The 17,196-nt window shown below is 38.5% G+C and overlaps 1 protein-coding gene across 2 annotated transcripts; it reads left to right on the top strand.

Moving 5' to 3' along the window:
- Positions 1-1,012: 1,012 nt before the first annotated feature.
- Positions 1,013-13,970, top strand: LOC123790329 (F-box/LRR-repeat protein 21). Of its 2 annotated transcripts, XM_087862250.1 has the most exons (5): positions 1,013-5,867; positions 7,918-8,284; positions 8,756-8,878; positions 11,897-12,068; positions 12,831-13,970. In XM_087862250.1, the coding sequence occupies exons 1-5, from the start codon at positions 5,794-5,796 to the stop codon at positions 13,472-13,474; spliced, it is 1,380 nt and encodes a 459-aa protein (XP_087718376.1). In that variant the 5' UTR covers positions 1,013-5,793; the 3' UTR covers positions 13,475-13,970. The 2 variants fall into 2 exon arrangements, with proteins under 2 accessions (XP_087718376.1, XP_045650598.1); XM_045794642.2 differs by having other exon boundaries at positions 1,014-8,284.
- The last annotated feature ends 3,226 nt before the right edge of the window (positions 13,971-17,196 follow it).

The raw sequence follows: 17,196 nt of genomic DNA, 5'->3' as shown, positions 1-17,196 counted from the left end.
CAATTCCAGAAATCAGTGAACCAAAACTGGTTCCTGGAGAAGATCAATAAAATTGATGATCCTTTAGCCAGACTGATGAGTAAAGAAGAGTGTACCAATATCAGGAATGAGAGAGGTGACATCCTCACAGATACTATAGACACAAAGGGGTAAATAGGATAATATTATGAACAATGTTATGCCAATCAATTTAACCACTTAGATGAAGTAGAGAAATTTCTTAAAAGACACAAACTTCTAAAGCTCATTCAAGAAGGAATAGATAACCTAAGTAAATCTACTAAAGTAGATAACTGAATTTGTAGATAAAAACTGTTCTGCAAAAAAAACTCCAGTCCTAGATGGCTTTGTTAGCTAATTCTTCCAAGCATTTAATGAGTACATAATACCATTTTTACATGCTGTTCCAGAATACTGAGGAGGAGGAAGTACTTCCCAACTTGTTCTATGGAACCAGCATTACTTGATATCAAACTCTGCCAAGGATATTACAAGAAAAGGAAATTACAAACCAATACCCCCCCACCATGAACATAGATGCAGAAATTCTAAACAAAATTTTAGCAAACTGAATTTAACAATTGGTAAAAAGATAATGAATTATGACTGAATGAGGTTTATCCCAGGAATGCAAGATTTGATTAACATTTGAAAGCAATCAATGTAACTCTCCATTTTAACAAATGAAAAAATAAAATCATAACATCTCAATAGTTACAGAAAAAGCATCTGACAAAATCTAACATCCACTATTCATTAACCAAAAAAAGCTCTCAGCAAAGTAGGAATAGAAGGGAATCTCCTCAACCTGATGAAGGGCATCTATGAAAAGCCTATAGGTAACCACATTCTTACTGGTTAAAGAGTGAATGCATTCCCCTAAGATCAGGAACAAGCCAAGGATGTCTGCTTTCACCACTGTTATTCAACACTGTACTGCAAGTACAGTGCCATCAGGCAAGGAAAAGAAATAAAAGGCATTTATATTGGAAAGGAGAAGGTTAAACTTTTTATTCACAGACAACATGATTGTCTATGTCGAAAATCCAATGAAATGTACTATATTCCAATGGAAGCTGCTAGAACTAATAAGTGATTTTAGCAAGGTTGCAATATACAAGATCAGTATAGAAAAATCAATTGTATTTCTACGTACTGGCAACAAACAATTAGAAATAACCTTAGTGTCCATCTTCAGGTGAATGGATACACAAACTGCAGTGTATCCATACAATGGAATACTACGCAGCAATGAAAAGAAATGAGCTATGATCCATCCAGTAATCTGGATGGATCTCAGTACAATTATGTTGAGTGCAAATAGCCAGATTAAAAAAGTACTACTCTGTGATTCAATTGATTCAATTTACATAAAATTTGAGAAAATGCCAACTAATGTATACCAGTGTCAGAAAGCTGATGTGGGAGGAGGAGTTGAAGGAGGGATTCCAGAAGGACGTAAAACTTTTGGAAGATGTGCATATATTCATTATCTTGATTGTAGTGATTGTTTGAAGGGTGTCAAAAATTACCAAATTCTGCTTTAAGTGTGTGCAGTTTGTTCATTATACCTCAAAAAAGCATTTGAAAAAAAAATGTCTGGGGGAAACTATGTGGGTCGATCTGGAACTATGTCCATGGTAAGCAAAAACAGAAGTTCCAAAACATTACGTATCTGACCTCAGGTTTTAAAAGAACTAATGATTAAAAAGTAATAGAACCCTTACCTCTGTGTACTTCTTTTGCGTGTACATATTGAAGGTCTGGCAGTTTACACAATAAACTATTGCAGTGGTTAGCCCCAGGGAATGAGATGTGGCACAGGACAGAGAGGTAATATAAATGTATTTCACACTGACCTGTTACCACTTTTGATATTTTAAGTTTCAACTATTTATATATTAATAAAGGGGGTGCCCTTTCCCCGGGGAGGCTTATTTCTAGAAACTGGAACTGTAAGTTCGCCGTCAGTTGGTTGGCCATCAGTTTTATGGCACAGGTGGTCACAGAGGTGTAGCTGAAGACCAGCAGGCGGAAGACCGCCCACCCAGCACCTAAGGAGGCTGCCCCGGGACCTGGGAGCAGGTGCGCACCCGCGCGCGTGGACCTCCCGCGGGAGGGGGAGCTGGGCGCATGCGAGGCGGGGCGGGGCCAAGGCGAGGCCGGGCGAGGGACGCTGGCCGCCTCAGGGTCGCGCCTCCAGCTTCGCGGCAGCCCGTGGAGCGCCGTCGGGGTGGGCGGCCGCTGCCGAGCAGCTCCGGCCGCGGACGCAGGGACGCGCGCGGAACCCCCCGCGCTTACAGGCGTGAAAGTAGCAGTTCCTTGGGGTGGGTCGCGGTGGTCTTCGAGGGGTGCACCTCCGCAGACTTTGAGGGAGCCGCGGGCCGGAGCCGGGTCCTGGCTCAGGCGGCTGGCGATGTGGGGACGAGAGGCGCCGGCGGTCCGCCGCCTGCTCCGGGCACGAGGACGTGGCCGCCCCCCCGGGCCGCTGCCGACCCCGGCGCCGCTCGAGGCTGGGGGTGAGGGAAGCCCTGAGGAGCGACCCCACCCCAGACTCCCGGCCCGGCCGCCTGGCAATGCCGGCATTTGATTTGAGGGGGGCGGGGAGGGTGTCGTCTGGCAGGTGTTACAGCCTCGCGCGGTTCGCGTCTCACCGTGTGTGTTTTTCCACAGGGGTCTGCGCGGGACCCGCGACCCCGAATTCAGTCGTTTTCTTCGTCTTGGAGGTAAGCTTTGAGAGGATTGTCTTCGCCCTACGGCGGCCCTCAAACGCGCCCTCGGGGGTATTTTGAATACGGGTAGTTGCGGAAAATGAGCAGTGGCCACTGATAGACGTGGCCGCTTTTGCAGGACAGCTGGAAGGGTTTTAGGTAGCAGGAGGGTAGCGGGCGAGAGTTTACGCCTGCCACAAAGAAATGGCCGAGAGAGAGGTAGACTCCAGCCTTTCCCGTGGCTTGGGAGAGTGCGCTCAAAGGCGGGCCGGTTTTGCCTTGGCACCCGTGCCCCGAGACTTTTCCCAAAATGTGAAGTTGAACGAATTGATTATGTTCTCAGAAAAACGTTGCAGAATGCTTTCTTGAATCCCTTGTATTAATTGTTAGATTCCTTAATGTGCCCAACGCTAGGATGGGACCCTCCCCAGTTCCCAAGGCTTCCCTGTAGAGGGCCTTTATTGTTTTTCAGAGACTGGCTGGCGAGGTTGGAGGGGGATCAAGCGATGGAAAAGCTGCTAACAGCCTCTCCTCCCCAGTTGAGGGATTCTAACAGCTTGCCTGGTTCAGGTTCTCCTAACCCTCTCCTTGCATCTCAAAAGGTGTTTTGAATCTATATATATTTTGAAAACTTCAGTTTTCCTATGAGTCATTTAAAAGGAAATATGCCTCTTTTAAAATTTAAAGTTTTCTTTCTTTTTTTTTTTTTTTTTTAAATAAGTTATGTCTTAATACCACAGAGAGACTTAGGAGATAGTATAGAAAATTACTACATCAGTGGTGAAATATGAGAACACCAAAACGCTGGAAATCAGTGCTTTAGGAAAGATTAATTTGACATAATACTTATTCTGTTTGTCTTGTTGAACCCTTGGTGATACTGTCATTTGCTTTTGTATTTTTAAAAAATTGCAGTTTTTATAGATTTACAAGGCAACTAAGGTCATGCGGGCTGCAAAGAATGTAAATGTTTTTTTACAACACCTCTAAAAAAGTATCTTTTGTTCTGTGCTTGGGTGGTGTTTATTGGGAGGAGGTGTTGGCCCTTAGCATAATTGGCTCTTTTATTAGAAAGCTGTGTGCTTGAAAGCTGTATTTTGAAGCAGATCTTCAGCTCTCCTGTCCAGGCCACACCTTCTGATTTGTGGTAATAGCAATAAGATTTCTAGTGTGCTGCTTTAAAAAGCAACTTAAATAAAGGACATTTGGTAATTATTTCTGTTCATTTTCATCTTGGTGCTCCCAACAAATTTGTGTAGCCATTTAGGTAGCTTTGAATCTTTATTCTGTTATCTGTAATATTTAGACAACATTTCTAGCATTGTGAGGATTGAAAACTTGAAACTTTTCAGAGTACTTCCTTTGTCTTCATTTAACCAATCTAAGAATCTGATGATGCTGCAAAAGATGGTTGTTTCCACTGCTGCCACCAGATTGGCTTTCATTTAATCTGTCTTTGAAAATGTTCTCAAGAATACTGTTGGAAGTTTCTTAGATACGCAGAGGATCCAATTCACATGGTCACCTGTTCCACCAAATTAGTAAACATAACAAAAAAGAGAATCGAGTTGGGATGGTTAGTGAAGCCACTAAGTGGACTTTGTTCCCAAATGCTAATAAACCTTTTTCAAGCTCTAGAATTGCACTGAAAATCAGTGTCAGACTCTCCTTTTTTCTAAGTTTGGCTTATCACTTGATGGGGTCCTATATCCTGGTTTTATGTTCTCCTGTCACTCAGAAGTCCAGATAGTGACTCTGAAACAGCAATCAAGTTCCTTCAGTACCCAGGGAAGTAGTTCCTCTGACTCTGAGGACTCCAATGAGTTGATCTGAGATAGGTACTTGCTTATCATCTTCCTAGGGGTCTAGTGATTCACTGTTTATGTACCCTTACTAGATTACCACTATATTCTCCAGCATACAGTATGGCCTGCAAATACAGAGTTAGCTGTCTCGATAACTCAGTAGAAAAGTTTCTGCAGTAAGTAAAATTGTGTGTGACATTGGATGAGGGGAATACAAGTCATTTGACTTGTTCCTTCCCTTATTTGTGATGGTCCTTTGAAAATGTGCCTTTCTACCTACTTCTGGAGTAGAATATAAAGTAGGAGAACCAACCTTGACATTACCTTGTAAATAGTGGTTTGGATAAGAGTGGAACATCAGGTAGTGGAGGAGGAAATTAAATTGTGGATGTTGAACTCAAATACATTCTCCCTCTGTGACCTCCAAAGCTCTATGTTAGGAGTAGGATTCAGAGAGAAGTTGAGAGCTGGCTGGTAGTAGACATCAGTTAAGAGAAGTTTTTAGTGGCTTAATGGGTTATCTCCTCCACCTCCCCTGTACTGCTGAATTTGGCTTATGAAGGTAGTAGAATGCATTTATTTATTTACTTTGACTTTACAACATTTTATTGGTGATGCCAAAGCAGTGAGTTTTATCCTTGCATGGACCCGTTACTATTTTCTTCTATGTCCATAGACTGCTCCCAACTCTGGTAAGTTACTTTGCCTAAAATTGGTCAGGCCTCAAAGACAGTATGAATGAGTTGATTATGAATGAATCGATTATATCAGCATAAGTGAAAAACTTAAAAAATCACAAAAAATCTAGTTAATAGATTAATGAAACAATATTCAATAAAATTTATATGTCTTATTTAATTATAACTGTAGTGGCATTATGTGCTCCTAAAACCTGGAATGGAATGATTGACACAGCCTACAGATAAATAGTCTTAGACTTCACAGACTTTTTGTAATATCTCTCCATACATGTTCATTAAAATAGAAATTTTCAGAGCCCTTTGACTGTTTGAGCCACACCTTTCTTAGTAGCTCTTCTAGCCTGGTTCCTGGCCAGGGTGACCATATTCCCACTAATCAGGCTAGTTGTTTTTATGGACCAGTTTCCTCCCGAGTAGAAAACAATTGTCTGGGAATCAGTAATTTCCTAACAAAATCCTTCAACATAATGGGATGACAGGTAAATATCCTAAGCATAAAAGTTATTGGGATTTTTACTTATCCATTCTGATGAATGTGTTCTTGTGGTATTTTGCCAAGCTAGGAAGTGAGATCAAATGGATGTTGGTGAGTACCCCCTGGCAGCAGTGTGTCCGCTCAGAGTGAACTATAACTTGGAAGCCTTCTTTAGGTAAGAAAGTTGGCAGTTTGAAAAAGCAATCTTCAGGTTTTTTTTTAAATGATCGTGTATGTTTAGGTTGGAATTTTTATATAAAGGTTTTAAACTAATAAAGATCAATTTGCCTTGCATTCTGAAATATATTTAACTGATGCTCATTGCTGTTGACTTATATATAAAATTTATGATTTGTGGATAAGTCTTAGACTCTGAAAATGAATGTACACAAAGAAAAAATTAAAATGTTATTTTTCATAGGATGACTGGTATTCCTTTAATTAATGTCTGTTGTTTGTGGTGATTCTGTCAGTGAACTGGCAATTTAATATTTTACTGAATAAGCAATTAAAACAATCTGTCCATGTTACATAGTCACTTTAATGTACAGCACATTCATTTACAACTGCAAGGTAGTTTGCTAACCTGACATTTGGTAGAAATCTTATTTTACTTTTGGCTGTGCTGCTTTTCCAGTGAGGGATTATATTAGGGATAACTCTTTTTGTGATCATTTAGTGAAATTTTAACAATCCATTCTGTAAGGTTACCAGATAAAACATGAACAAGCAAAATGTCCATAGATGTGCTTCATATCAGAATTTAGGATCCGTTGTTCATTATTTTACTTTACCTGGGCCAACATATTTCATTTTAGGGAATTAAAGAGTAGGGCAGCCCTTTCAAAATAAGCATATTTTGGGGGAAAAAAAACAAAATAAGCATATTTAAAATACGTTTTGAATTATTGGTGTCAGCAGTTTGATATGTTCTGTATCTGGGCCAGTCCTCAGTTATGCCTGTAACTGGTTGAGTCATGCTAAGTGGGTGTGGTAGCTCTTTAGCCTGGTGCTTGAGATACAGCTTTGCACCTATTTTTGTTTTCCATTTTAGTTTTCCAAACCCTAAAGATGACCTTTCATTTTGTTCAGCAACTTTATAGGTCAGCCCTGCTTTGGGATCCAACTCTCTATTATGGCTAAGAAGTGTTTCACGTCAGGCAGAGATAATATACACTTCTAATATTCAGGGATGAAAAGAGGGTTAAGAGTCAACCAAAGTTAAATAAGGTTGAGGACACTCTTACCATTATCTTGTCTCTCAAATAATTGTATACTTAAAACACTTTGGATTCATATGTAGAAAATGTGTACAAGATAACCCTATATACTTGGGTATATCTGGACCTGAAATTTATTGTAACATAGTTGCGTCTCAAGCTGGCTGCTACCTGGAGATTCAGCATGCCTTTTTGTTGGGGAAGAATGCTCATCCCTTTGCTAGTTGCTACATCCAGCTTCTCTAGGGCTGCTGTGTCCTGGGTGTCACCTGAAAATTTTGCTTCCAATTAAGTAATGAAATTAGTTAAGAAAAAATGTATTGGACAATTTAATACAACAAGAATGACTGCAGCATTTATTAAGCCTTTACTATACTCTGGTACTTATGTACTTTAGTCCTCACAGCTCCCTTAGGAGATTAGGTACTGCTGTTTTCCCCGGTTTTCAGATGAGGAGGCCGAGGCTTAAATTTATTCAGACAAGATCGCATGGTTAGTAAATGGCTGAGCTGGGGCTTTTCCAGGCCTCTGCTTTCGATAATGTTTTACTGTCTTTCAGGACCCCAGGAGTTGTTAGCACAATTGCATTGTGATGCTTTCTTCTCTGTAGGAGATAGTAAGAATACAGTAATTGACCAGGAATAAACCTGTGAGACACACTGCTTCCATGGACATTCCCTTTTGGCAGCCTCCCCATCCATTCCCTCCCATACACAAACTCAATCACATGTCATTGCTTTATTCTTCCAGTCCAACTTGTCCCAATGTCAGGGATGGCATTTATCTTGGTATTTTACCGTTTGACCATGGCTCTGGGAGAGCAAGTTCCCTCTTACCTCTGTATCCCTAGCACGTGGCAGTCCCTATCAATGCATGACAGTGGAAGATTACTACTAGAATTTGTTTAACTGTCTTTCATTTTCTAATGTTACTCTGTGCAATTAGAGTACAGATGTCTGATGGATATGTGGAAAATACTATCACAAAATCTCTTAATGTTTACAGAATGAAGAGGAACAATTTATCTGTCGTGAATAAAATTGTCCGGTCTTCACCAGCAATGAAACAACCAAAAGTTGGGTTCTATTCTTCTCTCAACCACACCCATATGCACACTGTCCTTCTAGACTGGGGGAGTTTGCCTCACTGTGTAGTATTACGCATTTTTCAGTATCTTCCTTTAATAGATCGGGCCCGGGCGTCTTCAGTATGTAGGAAATGGAATGAAGTTTTTCATATTCCTGGACTTTGGAGAAAGTTTGAATTTGAACTGAACCAATCAGCGACTTCATATTTTAAGTCTACCCATCCTGATCTCATTCAGCAGATCATTAAAAAGCATGCTACCCATCTCCAGTACGTCAGCTTTAAGGTAAGAAAAATAAGCATTAAATAGAAATGTGATGTTATATTACATTTAAGCATTACGTTTTGTTATTGTCATTTTTATGTATCTAGGTCCTCATGCTGCAGCAGTCAGTGAGTTTTGCAGAATTTTTACTCCGAGCTGTGTCCTGTTTTTCTGTAATTGTTTGCATAGATTGAGGCGTAGAACTTGAGCCGTAACTTAAACCTCACTTTCCATCACCCAGATGGTACTACTAAAATTCTGGTCATTGCAAACAATTTCAAAGTATGGAGCACTTAGAAAGTTACTTTGTCATCAGGTCTCTTTCTCACTTTTTGTGTGAGACCTTTTGTATAAAAGAAGAAATACTAATTTGTTGTATAGCTTGATGGGATAAATACAGTTTTGCAGTTGAATTCTGTTACATAGTTATATTGCCAGTAAGTTTCTGATAACTCACCTTCAGGAAATAAAGCTTTAAAACTGTCTTTGCAGGTTGATAGTAGTACTGAGTCAGCAGAAGCTGCCTGCGATATACTTTCTCAGCTGGTAAACTGCTCTATCCAGACCTTGGGCTTGATTTCAACGGCGAAGCCAAGTTTTATGAATGTATCAAAGGTAAAGATGCCGGGCTTTTTTGTGAGGGAGAGAAAAAGTCTCAAATATTTCAATCTAGGCAAAAAGGATTCTTCTCCTAAAAACAGACCACATCCTCCTTATGTTCAAAGAATGACTTAAAGCAGTTTTCTGTTGACTAACCCTTGCTGTTGCTGAAATGGCTTATGCATCGTTTCATCCTTTAGATATATTTTGTAATTTTAATCGTTTCTACAGTAGCTATCATTAATGTAAAGTATAGATATTATACTTAGAATTTTGAAGTGTCGGTTAGTTTCTTTGAATATAGAGTGTGTATGGCCAGTAGTGGGTGTTTTTCTTGTGATTCTGTAGCCTCTCCATTGAGGGTAGAACAACATAATAACACCAAATGAACTATACCAGTTAGGATGATGTTGGATTCTGTGTAATAGAAACTCCAAAACAATTGTAGCTTAATGCAGCTGAAGTTTCTTTCTCTTGCATTAAAGAAATCCATGCGTGAGCATAGCTGGTATGAAGTTGTTAGAACCCTGAGCTCCTTCCAGGCATTCCGTGTTCTTATAGGCATTTCAGATGGCTTTCTGAGCTCCAGCAGTCACTCCTATTCTAGGCAGGAGGGTGGAGGAAATGGGGAAAGAAGGTATGCCTCCTGCTTTTCAAGGACCCTAGCCATGAGTACCACATAATGCTTCTGTTGATCTCTCACTGGCCAGCACTTAAGTGTGTGGTCACACCAGGTTTCTGGGAGATGAGGAACATTTTTAAGCTGCCTGGTAATGTGCCCAGCTCAAAATTGAGACCTGATTACCAAAGAAAGAAAGGATGAATGGGTGTTAGGAAGCCACCAGCAGTCTCTGCCACATAAACTAATAACTGTCTTCATTCAGGCTTCATCTTGGATCCCATCTCCTCAGACAGGCCTTCCTTGACCAGTTTTGCTAAACCAGTGCCCCTTCCTCCAGTTACACTCTGCTATGTTACAGTATTTTCTTTATGTCACTCATGCGTACTTGATATTACCTTAATTATTTAACATGTTTATTCTCCTCCCCAAGAACAAAACATACACTCTTTGAAGGCAGGAATTCTGTATCGTTTATTACCATCACTGACTCAGAGTTAGAGTAGTGCCTGATGTATAATAAACTCTAAGTTATGATTGCCGGTAAAACTGGCTATGGAAGAGAATAGGGGAATAGTGGCATCTTCTCTCCCATAAACTGGGTCATGGCTCTTGAGCATTTCCACTAGCCTGTTTATCTTTTTAAGAGATAGGGAAAACGGGTCATTTGGGGATTAGAGTAATATAAGCAATCAGATGAAAACTTACTACTTCTCAATAGTTATTTCCTTGTGTGTGAGTGATGGAGTCAGTTTAGCCCAAAATTCTTAAGAGTCTCAGCTGTCTCAAATGTCACACACCAGCTCTAGTTCTGGGTTAGCTGATGTAGTCACCAGGGTGAGGTACCAGTGATTAGCAGACTTCCTTGCAAGCTCTGTCTCTACAGTAAGATGAGGTGAGTGGCTCTTGGCAAAGTCGTGCATCTCTCTGAGTGTCAGTTGTTTCACTTGGAAACTGAGAAAGATAGGATAAAAGTACAGTATTTGGCTAGGCGTTAAGAGTGCTAAAGGAATATATGGATACCATCTTGAGGTATGTCCTCTGATGCTGACGTATATCCTTCAGGACTAAGAGCCCAATGAGAGTTGATTTAAGGGAAAATATATGTTCTATTTCGTAAGGAAAAAGTGATGCATTTCTCTAATAATTTTTGGCACAATAAAATTTAGTAAAGAGATCTAGCCATCCACCATTTAAAAATTTATATTAATCAGTTTACAATTAGTATAAACCAGTATGTTTTTTAATAAATGCACTGAGAGTTACATGCAATTCGGTCATTGTCATAGGAGTAATTGAACCTTTGGTACAATCCAGACTGACTTTGAAAAGGAAAAATGATCATGCCTGGATTTGGTTTCAGATTTTCTATCTGTGTCAAAAAATACTGGATCTCAAAACTTGTGAAATTGTACCCATTTTGGAGTCAATCTGTAAATAAGCTTTTGTTTGTCAATCTTCAAAACATAGAAAGTTTTTAAAACGTATCTTTATTGGGATGCCTGGATGGCTCAGTCAGTTAAACATCTGCCATCGTCTTAGGTCATGATCTTAGGGTCCTGGGATCAAGCCCCAGGTGGGGCTCCCTGCTTAGCGGGAAGTCTTCTTCTCCCTCTCCCTTTGCCTCTCCCTGCTGTTCGTGCTCTCTCTCAAATGAGTAAACAAAAAAAAAAAAATCTTAAAAAAATTAAAACATATCTTTATTTAGATAACTTTCTAGCAAAAAGCGTATCACTGAAGAATAAGATCATTTATGTATTCATCAACAAATATTTATTGATCTCTTACTATGTGCCAGATATTATTTTAGATGCTAGAAACATAGGAGTGAACAAAACATGAAAATTCAGCTTATTTTATGGCAGGGGCTGAAAAGGGTCAGATAGTAAGTATTATGAGCTTCCCAGGCTGTAGTTCTGAACTCCTCCACTCCAGCATCGTAGTGTGAAAGCAGACATAGTACGTAAATAAAGGAGCACGGCTGCGTGCCAGTCAAACTTTAATCGTGGACACTGGAAGTTTCTCGTAATTTTCACATGTCACAAAATATTGTTCTGGACAAAATTTTTTCAAATAAAAATATAAAAACCATTCTGAATTCCAGAGCCAAGACTAGGCTGGATTTGATCAGCAGATCATAATTTGCCAACCCCTATTCTATGAAATAAATATAATTATATCCTTTTAATATTGAAAATCAGATCCTTAGGATTGAAAATTATTGGAAGGTGTGTGTATGAAATCTTTGAGAAATGTCTTTGACGGGCTAATGGTGTCATGAAAAATGCTAATATGTTGATTGCTTTTACTATGTTATTGTTAGTATATGTTGATATGGTTTCAATGAACTATTTGATTGATGATGTAGATTTTTAAATAACATTTTCATAATTTTTTTCTTATTGCCATGCAAGTCTCATTTTGTGTCGGCACTCACTGTTGTCTTTGTCAACTCAAAATCATTATCATCCATCAAAATTGAAGACACACCAGTGGATGATCCTTCATTGAAAATTCTCGTGGCCAACAATAGTGACACTCTAAGACTCCTAAAAATGAGTAGCTGTCCTCATGTTTCCTCCGATGGTAGGTTATGTCTTTTTAAGCTTGCATGACGTTTTTTATATAGTATTAGTATAATATATATTATAATATTATATATACTGTTAGTGTAGTATATAATATATAGTATAATAGTATATAGTATATATGTATGTATATTATACTGTATATAATATATATAGTATATATGTATGTCTACTATATATAATATATGGCATATATTATATATTATACTGTATGTATTATACTTTATGTGACCATGCAATTTCATATTGAAAACTACATGCTTATGAAAAAACATAGTTGAAAAAAGTAATCTTTTTTTGAAAAGAAGTCTTAATCCATAAGGTAGACATAGTTTAAATTGCTTCTGAAAGTATTTTAGTCATATGTATGTTTTATTATGCTTGTGTTTTTTATTATTATGTATAATTATATATATATATATATATAATTATATATAAATCTTGACATCATAAGAGAGAGAGAGCTGGAGAGAGAGCTAGTGAGCAGGGGGGAAGGGCAGAAGGAGAGAGAGAGAGAATCCTCAAGCAGACTCCCTGCTGAGCACAGAGCCCAATGCAGGGCCCAATCCCAGGACCCTGAGATCATGACCTGAGCTGAAATCAAGACTCGGCCCCTTAACCAACCAAGCCACCCAGGCACCCCATTTGATGTCTATTTTAGTAATTAATGAATAACTGATATCAAATTTAAGTTTATAAAATGTTTTGTTAGTATCAGGGTGATTCTTTGTTCTTAAGAATTTTTCCCCATTTCCTGCAGGAATCCTTTGTGTAGCTGACCGCTGTCAAGGCCTTAGAGAATTGGCATTGAATTATTACATTCTAAGCGATGAACTTCTCCTAGCACTTTCAAGTGAAACTCATGTTAACCTAGAGCATCTTCGAATTGATGTTGTGAGTGAAAATCCTGGACAAATTGAATTTCATTCTATTAAAAAACAAAGTTGGGATGCACTTATTAAACACTCCCCTGGAGTGAATGTTGTTATGTATTTCTTCTTATATGAAGAAGAATTTGAGGCATTCTTCAAAGAAGAAACCCCTGTTACTCACCTTTATTTTGGTCGCTCAGTAAGCAAAGCAGTTCTAGGACGGATAGGTCTTAACTGTCCACGACTAGTTGAATTAGTGGTATGTGCTAATGGTCTTCAGACTCTTGATACTGAACTTATTTGTATTGCTGAACACTGTAAAAGCTTAACAGCCTTGGGCCTTAGTGAATGTGAAGTTAGCTGCAGAGCATTCATTGAATTTGTAAGACTGTGTGGGAAAAGACTAACCCAGCTCTCTGTAATGGAAGACGTTTTGATCCCCGATGATGAGTATAGCCTAGATAAAGTTCATACTGAAGTCTCCGAACACCTGGGAAGAATGTGGTTCCCTGATGTCCTGCCAGTCTGGTAATTGGCTACCAAAGATTCTTAATTTTTTAAAAAATCATTAAGATTAGCTTCTTTCTTTCTATGCAAATATAAATTTTAAGATATATTGCTGAGCTATTTTAGGTAAAATATCTTATCATTTGCAAACTGTCTTAGTGGATTGCAACAGAAACATTTGAAAAAATATGAGAAAGGCAAAAAGCCAGAAATTTCCATAGATAGGACATAGACACTATTGTGGATTGGGTAGTTGGTAGGCTAAAAAGCACACATGGTTTGTAGATGAGTTCCTCAGCCTTTGTTGAAGGCACATTTTAGCTTGCTAAATAAATTTATAATATTGAGCTTTGGATCCCTAAATTATGGCATGTATAACTTTATACTTCTTTAATTGCTTCTCTTTCATCTTAGTATTAATATATTTTACAAGATATGTAGTATTAAAATCTAAGAGTAAAATGAAAGTATAGACACAGAGGCTGACTTAATTGTACTTAATTTTTAGCACTATATAAGATCATAATATAACTCAATAAACAATTTCTTCTAACACACTTTGAATTCTACTTTATTACATTAACTTGGGAGAAAGGGGGCGTTAGATTAAAATTAAAGCTGATCATTTTATAAAGATACTGCGATTGTTAGTTGACTATGCTACTGAGATCGCTTCTTGGCCTTTGGGCTAAGATCAAGTGAAAAAAGTACATTTTGCAGAGTGTCTTTGGGAGGGAATCTGCATGTACTGACCTACTAGTTTGTGTCTGGAACCGTGCTAGAGATCCTTTGCAGAAGTGATCTCATAATTTAATTAGTAATACAGCTAAAACTCCTTAGTAGTTATGGATTGCCTTTAGGGTGAAGATATATCCTTAAAATGAGCTACAAGACCCTACATGGTCTGGCATCTCCCTGCTTCTTTGCCCTCATTGCTCACGGACCTTCCCTTTGCCCCTCTGCTCCGTTCTCTTGCATCCTTAAGACTGCCGTGCGCCCTGTAGTCAGAGTGCATGAGGATATAGTCTCTTTCTGCTTACATCACTCTCTTTGCTCCCTCAGATCTTTCCTTAAGATGTCATTTCCTCAGGGAAGGCTCTGACTCTCTGCGCTCTCTGACCTCCACCTGTGGCACTTAGCCCCACTGTAATTTGCTATTTACTTGTATGATTATTCTCTGCTAATTCCACTGTACGCTGAGCTTTATCAGTGCAAGATCACTGTCAGGTGTTGCTCACTGTTGAATCCGCAGCATCTAGCATAATATTTAGCAAATAGTAGACATACCCAGTAAATTTTACTTAGGTACGTTCATTTCCAGAGTTGTTCCCTTATGTCTTCCCCCAATATCTTCATTTCCTTTCTAAGAAAGCAATTGAACTTTAAAAAAAAGTTCATTATTTTCCAGTTTTAAACGTTTTTCAAGTAGGAAAAAATTTTAAGTATTATCAACTGTTAATGAAATTAGAATTAAGATACTTTGTGATTTGTAAGTGGTAATTTTTTTAAAAGAGCGTATTTTATATCTCTTTTTTTTAGAGAGTTACTTGTGCAAGCATTCTCCACACTGTACCACATCCTTTTTCACGGTGAGCTCTGTAAGAACGGGCATCTTCCCTCCTTCACTTTTGTGATAGAGACTCTCAGACTGCTGTGTGGCACATTAGTATACCCTCAATAAATGTGAGTGGAGCTAAAATACCAGTTAAAAAAATCAGATTCTCAAAGACATTTGTTACTATTGCAGATCATGTTAGTTATACCTTAAGATTTCAGGAGAGAACAGAAGCAGCATATCATAGGGCACTCAAGGTCTGGTTAGGATAACAGGACACACATAAAGGACATGGCATAACTGAGATGGAGGGTCAGGCTGGTTGGAGGTCAGAGTAATGGTGGAAATACTGAAGAGGTGAACTCCGGTCTCACTGGGTAGCGTGATGTGTGATGGAGGAGTAGGGTGGAAGTATGTATACCTGAGCGGTAAGGTGGTGGGATGCCAGTGGAGGTTTCACTAAAGAGCAAAATAGAGAGGGCCTAAGGAAGGGAGATCAAGGTGGAGTTTCTCCCTGTTGCCTGCTAGCACAGAGCAATAATGAGTCCCCGTGGCCTCTTGTGCATTGAAAGAGAAGTTGCCACTCTAAATGGTGGTCTTTAGGTGGTCTTCAGTAGTGGTCTTTAGTAGTCAGACCTAGTGAACTAAGCACTATAATAGCTCTTAAAAATGCAGTAAAATTGATCAGCTCAATTACGTGACCCTGGTTAGTCTAACTTACTGGCTAACTTGGGTAGCAAAAGTCTAACTTGAATAGCAAACATTTTTAGCTTAAACAAAATCAAGACAAGAAAATAGTATTTTTGGTGCTTTATCTAATGAAAATGTCTCCATTTACTTTGGAAGTCTAACAAAAGTACTGTTTACATAAGATTAGAAGATTCTAGATTAAAATGGCCACTTACCTTATTCTCCCATTAAATTACTCTCCTGCAGAAAACTCAAAACATTTTATAAGTAAAAATTAATTTTGTTTGCATTATTAACTTACAGGCATCAAACCTAGTATCTGTCACAGTTTTTAAAGTATATAGTCATTTGCACTAAGGAAAAATATGCGGTTTAGTGCTATCACTTCTATGTCATTTGAACCTTAACAGTACTTTAAACTGAACTTTTGACATTCGAATCTAAAAAGAAAAGGAAATTAAAAACAAAAAACCCCCCCAAAACCCTCTGATGAAACACACCAGAGGGCGCTGTGTTCTGGTTCTTCCTAAGAGCAGTCCTTGAGTCTAAAGTGTGCATTTCCATTCAACAGATATGAGAGTGCTTATGGAGTGCTAGGCAGAAGGCACCGATCTTGCTCTACCTTGGGGAAGCTCTCCGTTCCAGGTAACGAGTCTGGTTTTTAAAACAATCGCTTAAGAAGGTTGATTACTTGTTGTTCAAACATTTTAGAGCTCCTTCTATAAATTGTTTTCAAAGTCTCTGTGCTAATTCCTATTTTGTGTTCTGAATGGGAGCATAGCCTTTGTCCTTTGAAAGAAAATTTAATTTCTGGAAACAACTGAAAGTGATTTGGCACCAAGGAGATTAATAAGGTAGATGATCAAACCAGACAGTGTGGGTTATAGTTTAAAAAAAAAAAAAAACAACTAAAAATTAAATTCTTAATTTGCTAGCCGTACATGAGATGTTGTGATATGGTAGAGAATAATATGTAATTGGATATGAGACTGTACCAGTTGTGTTGTAGAGACTCTGAACTGAGAGTCACCATTAACTCTTTGTTCTCCCTGACCACCCACCAGCAAGTCTTGTTACTACTATAACCTACTATCATAAAACATACTCATGAAATCACCTCCCAGCTGTAAAATGACAACATTGACATGACAATAACTTAAATTTTTCTGTGTGGCTTCCCTTACTTACTCCTGAGGTAACTAGTGTTCATTATTTGATTGATTTCCTTTTCATATACTTTTATCGCATATATATGTTCCTAAAAGTTAAGTTTCAGTTTTCATTGTTTTGACTTTATAAAAAGAGTATCCTGCTGTATATAATCTTTAGCCCTTTTTTTAAAAACTCAAAATTATATTGCTATGATTCATCCATTTTGTTATGTTTAGCTGAAGCTCATTTATTGTGACCACTCTATACTATTCCATTCTGTGATTAAATCACAGTTCATTTGTTCATACCAACTGTAGATATGCATTTAAGTGGTTCCAGGGTTTGCCGTG

The sequence above is a fragment of the Ursus americanus genome, chromosome 5 (genome assembly GCF_024610735.1).
Source record: "Ursus americanus isolate L20-20 chromosome 5, mUrsAme1.1.p, whole genome shotgun sequence".
Taxonomy (NCBI): Eukaryota; Metazoa; Chordata; class Mammalia; order Carnivora; family Ursidae; genus Ursus; species Ursus americanus.
The sequence above is the reverse complement of the archived record's forward strand: the minus strand, read 5'-3'. Positions and strand labels throughout refer to the sequence as shown.